The 11211-nt window shown below is 48.3% G+C and overlaps 1 protein-coding gene across 15 annotated transcripts in view; it reads right to left on the bottom strand.

The window, feature by feature from the left end:
* The window catches only part of CACNA1A (calcium voltage-gated channel subunit alpha1 A), a 194538-nt gene extending 188565 nt beyond the window's left edge, over positions 1-5973 (bottom strand). For 10 of the 15 annotated variants that reach the window (XM_078849576.1, XM_078849570.1, XM_078849569.1 and 7 more), the window contains exon 1: positions 5666-5949. In XM_078849576.1, the coding sequence (XP_078705702.1) occupies positions 5666-5676 (11 nt within the window). In that variant the 5' untranslated portion in view covers positions 5677-5949. Of the gene's footprint in view, positions 1-5665 lie in introns of all 15 variants that reach the window. The other 5 variants (XM_078849574.1, XM_078849577.1, XM_078849578.1 and 2 more) reach the window with 5 other exon arrangements.
* Positions 5974-11211: the final 5238 nt, after the last annotated feature.

Below are 11211 nucleotides of genomic sequence, written 5' to 3' on the forward strand. Positions count from 1 at the left end.
GAGGGAAGTGATTATTCTCCTCTATTTGTCACTGGTGAGGCCACATCTGGAGTATTGCGTTCAGTTTTGGGCCCCCCACTACAGAAAGGCTGTGGACAAATTGGAGAGAGTCTAGCAGAGGGCAACGAACAGGATCGGGGCTGGGACTTACATGACTTACGAGGAGAGGCTGAGGAAACTGGGCTTGTTTAGTCTGCAGAAGAGAAGAATGAACGGGAATTTGATAGCTGCCTTCACCTACCTGAAGCGGGGTTCCAAAGAGGATGAAGCTCAGCTGTTCTCAGGGGTGGCAGATGACAGAACGAGGAGCAATGGTCTCAAGTTGCAGTGGGGGAGGTCTAGGATGGACATTAGAAACACACTTTCACGAGGAGGGTGGTGAAGCACTGGAACAGGTTCCCTAGGGAGGTGGTGCACTCTCCATCCTTAGAGGTTTTTAAGGCCCGGCTTGACAAAGCCCTGGCTGGGATGATTTAGTTGGGGTTGGTCCTGCTTTGAGCAGGGGGATGGACTAGATACCTCCTGAGGTCCCTTCCAACCCTGATATTCTGTGATTCTATGATTCCTCAATGTCTGTACAGTGCTGTGCACAGCAACGGAGCTGCAAACATAAAGAGGTGGGCAAACAGCTGATTTTTTGGGTTGGTGGCAGTTCCAAAAATTTGAAAAAAAAAATAGCTCAGGTTGACGTAAATCTGCGGGGGGTTTGGGGGAGAATTTTCAGTGAATCAAGAAAGTCCATGTTGGACCTTTTTCTAGAGTGGGGATTCCAACCTGAGTTGCTTATGTCCCAGGTGAGGGCCTGAGCCACTGAGCTAAAGGGCTTGCGGGGGGGGAGGTGCGGGGGGAAGAAAAAGGGGGTTACAGCAGTAGCCGTACCTCTCCACCTCCCCTTTCTCCCCTCCTCTGCCCATTTTGTGAATGGCCAAAACTCCTTGTGTCAAATTCTCCAATCATTTCAGGTTGACCAAAATGGCATTTTTCATCAAATAAACTATTCATCTGGAAATTTTTGCTCAGCTCTAATCCTAATACAATGGGGCTAATACCTATCTCCCAGGGGAGCGAGGCTGTGAGGTTTAGTTGTTTGGGCAGAAAGAGTTAAGTAGAAAGACCTAAGGGCTAGGCAGCCCTAGCCTATAGGATAGCAGCAGCAAAGCATTAGCCATTCCCCCAGCTCCTCTCACACTGCTGCTGTTGCCAAGGCTTTGTGATCACTGCCCAGGACCCGTGGCGAGAATGGAATAGCCGTGGGCACAGCTGGGTGAGCAATTCCCATCACTCATTAACAATTTTCTGCTGCAATGGGCCAGTGACTTCCCACCGAAGCCATTAGGTTAATGTCTCCATGATTAAAACACGCACAAGCGCACAGCGAATGCCTGTGGAGACTCAGCAAAGGGGACGGCTGGACTGCTGTGCGTGGTACCGTAACCACCACATAAGGTGCTCTCATGCTGACATTTCATTCTCTGATGACCCAGATCGTGGTAGCCAACCTTAGTCTCCTCATATGCAGTCAACGAGGTGAGGGGAAATAAAGACTGTACTCTTAACCCATTCAAATTTGCCCAGCTCTGCTGGATACATAAGAGCACAAATATCCCCTTCAGATGCCTGGTCCCATGTACCTAGCCAGCATGTGGGGGCCAAAATCCCACCCCACGCTGGCTGTGTCATCACTGAGGAGCTGAGGGAGCCGCTAGCACTGAAGAAGCTCCGTTATCATAGAGCAGCCACTGACATATGTCACGTGGACCATGCTAGGCCAAGAGTTCCTTAAAATTCACAGTGCAAACAAGCCAGCTCCTTTGCCCAGGCTTCTTCTGATGGCACTTCACACCACTACCACTGAAGATGCTGAAAGATGAACCAGCAGAAAAAGAGTTAAAGTGTGTCACCCTTTCATGGCTTAAAGCTGTCTAGCACCTTTCATCCCCAAGTACAGAGTACAGGATCTGCGTAGAGGTCATTTCACCCACCAGGGGTCACACCAGTTGTTTAAGAGTGAACAGCAACGCCGCCCAACAGTTTGAGACAGGAAGTGAAGGATAATGCCATTTCCAGTTGAAACCACTGGGCGATTTAGGGATGAAGAATAAAATTACCTAAACTGGGATTTGCTCAAGGCATCAGTGCTAATCTCCCATTTCTTGAGCAAACTACCAGGAGACCTTTAAGGAGCACAAATGGCCAGGCCCCAGGTCTGCGTGTGACTTTTCTTGCAGTTCAGTGCCTGCTAGCACCAAGCTGATTTAGTACTGCCTTAAGTGGAAGGATGCCCCCTAATAATGAATCATCAACCCCACTTCGCACGACACCTGGATTTTCCTTAGCTGACCAGCCAGGTGCTGATTCAGCCTGACCCAGTTTAGCATCTGAAGTGTGAGCAGAGGAGCCCCACACAGATCAGAAACGGAGGGAGGAGTGTTTGCAGGGATTCAGCCAGAAGAGGCCACATGCCAAGAAACCTACAGCCAAAAGCAGTGATCATTACTGTTTCTCCTGACACAGGCTGTGGCCCCTAGAATCCTGCTCCCATCCTGAAAGAGTGCAAAGAGTTACCACTTGCAGGGCAAGTGCCAGGAATAAAACCCAGGAGTCCTGACTCCCTTAATATCTATCAATATATGGATTTTCTGTAGTGCCAATCAATATAGTACATCCTGGTTCTAACCACTAGACCCAGGAGTCTCAAAACCTAATTCTGTTGCTTTAACCACTAGACCACACTCTCTCTCCCCCCCACAGAAACAGAAGTCCTGAGCCCCCATCATCTGCGCTAGCCACCTTACAATAATTCCTTCCAAAGCTAGGAATAGAACCCAGGTCTCTCAGATACTTTCCTCACCCCCACAGCTCATACTCAGACCTGACTGTCTGCTTTTAACCATTAAACTACATTGTCTTCCCTGATGCACGACAGATAACAAGAACAGGCAGAGATTTCAGACCTGAAGGATTTTCTTCTCACTGCCCACCTGTCTGTCACCCAGATCCAGCTCTCTGCCGGAAACAGAATGTTTTTGCATCTCTACAGATGGATCTGCCGTGCGAGCGTCTCCCAGCAGCTACAGCACAAGCTGCTTCCCTATGCAGCACACTTCCTGGTGGGGTTTTCCCCAGGTCATGTGCTCCCTAAAAACCTATCAATAATCTTAATAATAATGACCAAATGATAGTTGTAATGCTTTACACAGCTGTACCACTTGGATCTCAAAGCACCTGGTGGACTCTACACTGCACAGCACCACTGAGGTAAGTCTTAGTAATAGTCGGATATAGGGACTGTTGTAAGAAATACGTTATTATTATTTATTAGGTGTATCACGGTAGTGCCCGGGAGCCCCAGTCATGACCGAGGACCTCATTGTGCTAGCTGCTGTACCCTGTTTATTAGGTGCATTACAGTACCGCCTAGGAGCCCCAGTAACAGACCAGGACTCCATCATACTGGGCACTGTACAGTATTTATTAGGTATATTACAGCAGCACCTAGGAGCCCCAGCCATGGTCCAGGCCCCCATTGGGCTCGGGGCTGTACAGACACAGAACAAAGAGTCAGCCTCTGCCCCCAAAGGGCTTCTAATCTCAGTAGTATTATACTTCACCAATGGAGAAATGGAGGCACAAGACGGTAAATTGGCGTTTCCCTGCATAGCACAGACAGCTGGCTGTGACGGGAGTGAGGTGTGGAGGACAGAAGGGCTCATTCTCTGATCATTAGAAACCCGCACTGAATGGTTTCCAGTTAATCTCCGTAGGGGGAATGATCCCCCTTTGCAGAATCCTTTTGCCCAGACCAGTGGAATCTGAAGACTTTTATCAAGGGCTGGCTTGACAGACCCAGAAACTGAATCTTCCATAAAGGTACAGTCAGGGCAGCACTCTCCACCCCTTCCCACACACCCTAGTATGCCTCACCTTGCCATGGAGGGGCCTCCTCTAGGGAGGGTCTCCTGGCTTGCTCTGTCCTTGGCCTGTCTGTGGAGACAGCCAACAGGGGCTCATTATCACAGCCACTTTGCGAAGCTGAATCCTTGCCAGGCTGGGAACTGCACTGAGAATCCACCAACTTCTTTCACACAGGGGCCTCCAAACAGCTGCCACATGGCTAAAAGAAGACCAGGCATGGTGGTGTCTTTGTGATGGGGACCTCGTCCTACCAGAAGCTGGGCTGAGCCCCATCTGACTCATTCCATGCTTAAGCCATTACACAGCTGTCAGATGGGGACAACTTCTGGCCACCGCTGACCCAAGCTGATTTTGGCCTGCAAGAAAACTGCTCCAGTGCTCACTCAACTGAATCACCAGCCCTTCCCTCCAAAGTCCCTCTGCATCTCCAGCAATGTCTGTTCTTAGTCCAGCTAAAGACACTTCCAGCTGCAGCCTCCCAAAGGCTAGACAGCAGACATCAACTCGTCTCCAAGCCACACAGGCTGAGCAATGGCTGAGAAGTGCTAAGCTGGAGGCTCTGAGCTGACCCTTTTGACCCTTCTGAGCTGACAGCTCCCTCGCCTTTAGCTCTGCTCTGGAGATCTCAATAGCTCCGGTCATGCTAGCCAGGGTACTGCGTGAAAAGCAGAAAGGGACTGAAAGAGGCAGTTTGAGACTGTACACTTCATGCCTGCCGGAAGCATCTGTTCTGTGGAGCAGACGAGGAGGAGGAGACAAAAATAATACTGTTGTCTCCAGAATCAATCTCTCCCTCTCTCTCGTTCAGTCTTTTGAGGGGTTATACAGAGAAGGACAAAAGCAGGCAGGGAACAATCCCCGGTAGATTTTGGGCAGAGAAGATGGGGAAACTCCAAATTACTCTTTAACTGCGGGGAGAAAGGCCAGGAATGGAAACGGAGAGGGGAAGAGGTGAACGTATGAAATATAATGGAGAGGAAAGGGTTTGCAGAGTTCTTATCATCACCTCAGCAACTCCAACTCCCATCTGCCTCTCTTTTTGTAACAGCGCACTCTTTCTCTCACTCCCTCAATCCCCCCTCCCCCACCCCCAAACAGAGCAAAGGCTCAGGGGATCAAAAACAATGCTCCTGAAAACCAGAGATGAGAGAGATGTCCCATGGACCCAGAGCTTGGGTGCTACATCTCAGGCACCTAGAAATATCCTAGACAGATAGATTCTAGCTCTGGGTCAGACTCTCAGAACTCTGAATTGGGAATGCTGACAAAGCTCAAGTGAAGGAGTTAAAAGGAGTGGTGAGATAGACACTGACTTCAATGTGGAAGGAGGGTACTGGGGTTCTGGTTAAGACCACCAAACAGAGGAGTTGAAATTGACTTGATCACATCTTGCTGCTCCTTCCTTTCAATCGCTTATACTCTAGGATGAGCGTGAACCACCACCTTGAGAACTTTGCGGAGTGGGGGGTGCTTGAAATTTGAGCCCCAATGATGAATTTTCACAAGTGGCCCCTGCCTTTATAAAAGGCTGAACTAATGCCCCAATGCCAAACAACCATGAATGCCACCAGCTTTGAGGGAGTCTGGTGTCTGGACCCAAATTTTGTGGCTTCATTGCCCTGTCTCATATTTGTATCTGTGAAAGTGGGTTTGGCAGCATGCAAAGGGGACACAAATCTGAGAGAGATGGCTATTGTCATCCCCAGAGACTCCTCTCCTCCCACCCTGATATCCGGCATGTGCTACTCACCTGTATCTCATCGGATCCTCAGGAAAGAACAAGAGCTGCCTGCAGCCAGCAAAGGGTTAATGCAGCCAGCTGTGCCCGGCATCCCATCTCTTCATCTGAAGAAAAATAATTCATCTCCCAGAACGCCTGCAGCCAGAGGATGTGGGATGAGGTGGGGGAAAAGAGGGAGGGTAGATGGGTGAAGTACGGATCCCAGCCAAGCTCAGGGCATGGTGCTTTCCCCCCACTCCGGAACAGCCAGCTTGGAAGACAACCAGTGCCAGCTGACAGTCCCAGCCGCTGGGAGAAGGGGGAGGGTAGATTTCCCTGATGATGAGGGAAGAGTAAGAGGGAGGGGATCGGAGATAGGGAGGAGAAATTAATCAGCTTGCTTTGCCTTGTCATCAGTTCTGTACTAACAAGAAGGGGTGGGGGGAAAGCACTGCTTTAAATTGGGGGGGGAGCTTGTACCCAGCTCCTCTCTCCCCAGTCACTTTGCATGTGGCCACAGAGCCCTCTCTGTCTTGGACTGGACTCCACACAAGGATGTAGTTCTCTGGGCGATCAGTCTGTTAAACCATCTCTCTGCTCTGCCTCTCCCAGGTAAGTCCCATCTTTATTACACCTCTCAATAAAAAGATTGACACCATCTATTCTTTTTTCTCTGGGGAAGAAGGGGAGGGGAGGGAATTTGTTATTTTTCTTTTCCAGCCTACTGTCTGCACAGTATGTGATTTCCTTCCTGATTCCCCTCTATTGAGTTGTTGTCCTTGCTTGGCCGTGTGGTTATTAAGTACATAAAACAATTCATGACAGGAACCCAATTTAAATTATTTATGCTAACCGAAAAAAACCGGTAATTAAACTACAGCTGCTTAAACCCCTCAGGCTGCTTCTGGTTACACAGAATGAGTTGACTCTGGCAGCCTTTTCCTGCCTTTTTTAAAATCATCAGTGAGAGGGATTGTGCTGAACAAAACAAACCACCACACCGAAGGGTTTTTCTCCTGGGTAGTGAATGAACAGTGTTGCATCTGGGGAAACCCCCCTGCTTTAGGATTCAGAGCATCAGGAGCTGTTTCTTTTCAGCTCCAGCAGAGTCTGGCTGACACCAAGATCAGAGGCTCAAGAGGTGGCATGGGGGAAGTCTCTGTGATTGCAATCCCTAATGGGGTCACAGGACACACTCGAAGAGAGACCAGAGCTCTAATCTGCCTCCCTGCATGACCTTGGATAGGTCACTTCCCCATCTGTAAAAGGGAGATGACGACACTGACCGACCTCTCGAAAGGATTGATGTGGGTTTGTCTTATGCTTTGCAAAAGAAAGTCCCTGCTAAATTATTAATATCACTTGTATTGCAGTAGTGCCTAGTGGCCAGAACCAGGGAGCTGCATTCACATTTAAGAACAGGACCATCCCTGGCCCAAAGAGATTACATGCTGCATGTTAAGGGGCATGCTAGTCTTGCCATAAGGCTGTGATCTGCTCCTGCTATATGTTCATCACCATTGCCTCGCTATTAGCTTGGCCTCCGGTTTTCTGTTTGTTTTACCCAGCTGTCGTCTCCCATTTTATACCTGGATTGGAAGCTCTTTGGGGCAAGGACCGTCTTTTCACTAGATGTATGTACAGCACAACAAGGCCTTCAGCTGGCACACTAAAAATAGAGAGCAGCTTTGGCAGTTCAAGCAGTGGGTAGGGCCAGCCTCCCTGAGCACACACACATCAGAGGCCAGAGACCCATACATCGGAGAGCTAGTCCCTCTGTCTGCAAGCGCCGCTTTACTCTACTTTACTACTTTACTATTGCTCTACTTTAACTCGAGCAGCGCTAGTGTGAATAAGTTTCCTGGAGCAAGGAATCACACACCCCACTCAAAGTGTAGACATACCCTGAGCTTTTAAGGCCAGGAGAGATATTAGATCATCTAGTCTGATCTCCTGTATTTCACAGGGAACAGAATTCCACCCAGTTACTCCCTGCACTGAGCCCAATAACAGATGCCACTTGTGGGGCTTTTGAAACCCCCATTCTTCAGAGCTGCTGACGGCTCACCATTCCTGCTGCAGCTGCTTTGAACGCACAAAAATCAGACCCAAGGCATCCAAAAAATGGAAGCGTCCCAAATCGGTGGCCACTTTTCAATAATCTGGCCATGATGCTTTGTTGTATGTGTCTCACAGCATCTCTTTGGAGGGGCCTAGGCTCAGAGCCGGTAGGGGGAGTTCTAATTTTGATGAGATCTCTTACAGAGTGCTGGTTGCTTTGGGGGTGATTTGGGCCGTGCCATTTTAAAACATGTTAACCTTTTGTTTAACCCACGTTAGATACTTCGGAGATCAGGGCCCCTTGTGCAAGGTGCTGTACAATACGTTGAGAGACACAGGAGCTCTACTGAAGAGTTTACAGACTAAATTGGCAAGACAGACCAAGGGAGGAAGTGACTTGCACAGGGTCATGCACAGGTGAATGGTAGAGGCAGTTGAGGCCACATCCAGTACTTTACCCACTAGGCCGTGCACAAGTGTTTGACTTAAATGGGAATTAACAAAAATAGAATAATAATAAAAATCACTTCTCTCTCAATGTGTTTCACTCCACGTGTTTTTCTTTGAGCTCATAACCCTAGTAGCGCTCCAGTTAGCCATAGGGCTTGGGGTAGAAAAGACCCAAAGTTCTGAGATATAAAACAGGCAGGAAAAAGAAATTAGAAAAAAAATTGTGGCCTTTTAAACACATTATAAAGAAACAAAAAAGAGCATTTTTTTTAAAAAAAAATCACCTTTTATCCCATATTTAAATTTCCAATAATTAGAAGATCAGATTTATTAAAAGAGAAATACTCACTAAGGCATATGAATACTGCTGTTGATTTCAATGGCTGCATAAAGTTACTCAGATGCTTAAGTGTTTGCAGGAATAGGACCTGAAATTCTCACTCAGTCCAGACTCCCTACTACTTTTGCACAATCTTCAGCCCCTCTCAGCTTAGAAATAACAGATTCATGAATTCATAGCCAGGTTTACAGATTATGTAGGTGTCTGCACCCTAGAACATCCCACAGAAATAATCATTGCAAAGGTAGGTAAGCAATTACATCCAGATGTATGGTGCATCATTATACTGCCAGCAGTCTGCCTCCCAGACTTGCGGGGAAGGAGCCAGAGACAGCTGCAAAAAAATAGGAAAGCGATAATAACCATGAGAGACAAGGTGGGTGAGGGAATATCGTTTATTGGACCAATTTATGTTGGTGAGAGAGACAAGAAGAGCTCTGTGTAGCTCGAAAGTTTGTCTCTCTCACCAACAGAAGTCGATCCAATAAATGATATTACCTCAGCCACCTTGTCTCTCAAGTATCCTGGGACCAACACAACTATAACACTGCATTTAGTCACCCCGAGTCAGAATTTGTCTGGGAGACCCTCAAGGTACACTTGGGGCGTTGCGAAAAGCAGTGTGACTCAGCAGAGGGCGCTCTCCCCTCTGAATCGAAGCTGACCCTGATGCCATTCTCTTCTATACCGGTTTCCATGCTCTGCTCCTCACCACAATATCTGAGCGCCAATGCTCCAGGGTGACACCACGGCGCATGAGCTGCAGGGAGAGGTGTGAGTGACTCAGTAGGGGGTCCTCCCCCAAAGGAGTCGGTGCTGGCCCAACACCCCAGTGCGGTACTAGGAGGCGCTGTGCTGCCCTGAGTGGTATGAGCGACTCAAGAGGGAGGACTGGAGAATGTGAGGGGCTCTTCAGGTTCCTCCAAGACCCTCCCAGGCTTTTCAGGTCACAGAAATCCAGTGACATTGTGGTTCATAATTCCAGCAGCTGATGTCTCCCATCCATTCTCTTGGTGTTTCCCCCGTCATCCCTCTCTCTTCCTCTCTTTGCGTCCATGTCTACCTTCTCTAACATCTGCATTTAAAATCCTCCTGCTGCCTCCATTTTGCGTCCAACTTGACCTAATTCTATTGGGAGCAGTAAACATCCAAACTGGAGCCTTTCTGAGGGAGATAAAGGGATTCTGTCTTCCAGTGGGTCTGTTTACCATGTGGATTTGATTCTTCTTTGTAGGGGGAGTGTGTCTGGATCTCACTACTGCAGACGAATTGCCTCAGGCAAGTGGGAATGGCATGGCCTTTTGCTGCTTTGCATTTATTTGTACCACTGTAGTCCCCAGAGTGCAGATCAGGGGCCACGGTGCCATACAAACACATCCTAAGCATGGTGGTTGTTCCCATTGATGGTATGTAATGAGTTTGGTGGGTCTCAGCCAGGCCCTAGAGGGTCACGTGTCTTCATCATATAAGCCATTTCCAAACACCCCTTGTTTGACCAGTTCCAGTCCAGGTCCTTGAGCCCTTCAGCTGGGGGGCAGGAGTGGTGGAAAGAAACTAATCCGAGAGAGAGAGAGAAGGAGAGACTCTGAAACACACTAGGAGGCATTTTCCACCCAGATCAGCCTGTTGCAGATGCATTCAGCTTGGAGGGAGATCCTGTCCCTTGAGACAGTGGCCTGTGGAAAGGCATCACTGGAGTGGGGGGCAGCAGTGACTCAATCTCAGCCCCAGAAAGATGACCTACAGCTCCATCTGTTGTTCAGAAATGGATCCCAGCTGCTCAGATCTGCGCTCAGCGTGTATTGACTGCCACCAGGTAAGGGTTTGAAGCCAAAAGCATCCTGGATTGACTGCGAGCCCCAAATCTCTGTGTCCTTAATATGAATCAATGGTGGCTCACTGCAGGACTGGGCTTTAGAGTCAAGTTTCTTTTCATTGTATTTACAGTTAATGCCTAAATCTTGTTAAGCAAATCCAGTACACAAGTCTAGCTCAGTACAATTATCTCCATCAGGACCAGCTGCAGAAGTTCCAGTGTTTAGGAGTGTAAAAGGACTCCAGAACTGATTTACATATAAAACATTTAGGTGATACTTCACTACAAATAAAAATTTTTTAAAAACCTACAAAACATGATTGCAAATTCAAGCACGCTCAAGAGTTAGGGAATTCCAGAATTAAGGTTGTTTCAACCCCGGAACAGGGTGCTCTGCCCCCTAAAGGGCTGGGGGTCCTGGAGGAAAAAGCTCACCTAATGGAGGTCTGCAGAAGGGAGGCTGGTGCCTATGGGAGGCTGTAGTGCAAGGGGGAGAAAGATGCAAGGGGAAAGGACCCTGCGGGAGACACTGGGGCAGGGCAGGGAAAGGCCAGGTTTATATGTGGAATTTATGTTGAACTGCTTTATTGTGTTTGAAGAACAAACTCTGCCCTGAACAAAGGACTTGAAACGACTTTGGGCCTGGTGTTAGTCCTTCCTGGGCTGGGTGGTCAGGCCAGAAACCCTATGAGACCCCTTGTGCATGTGCATTATGACAGTCTTTACATGATCATGAACCAACAAACACAACAACCTTTAATTCTGGCATTTACTAGCTTTTGAGTTTGCTTTTAATGTGTGGGGGGAAGGGAGTTGATGCAATAAAGTATAACCCAGATGTTTACTCTAGGAGTCCATTCTCCAGTCAAATCATAAATACAGGGGAATGATCATGTGGGAAAGGCGCTG

Source organism: Lepidochelys kempii, chromosome 20 (assembly GCF_965140285.1).
Source record: "Lepidochelys kempii isolate rLepKem1 chromosome 20, rLepKem1.hap1, whole genome shotgun sequence".
Lineage (NCBI taxonomy): Eukaryota > Metazoa > Chordata > Testudines > Cheloniidae > Lepidochelys > Lepidochelys kempii.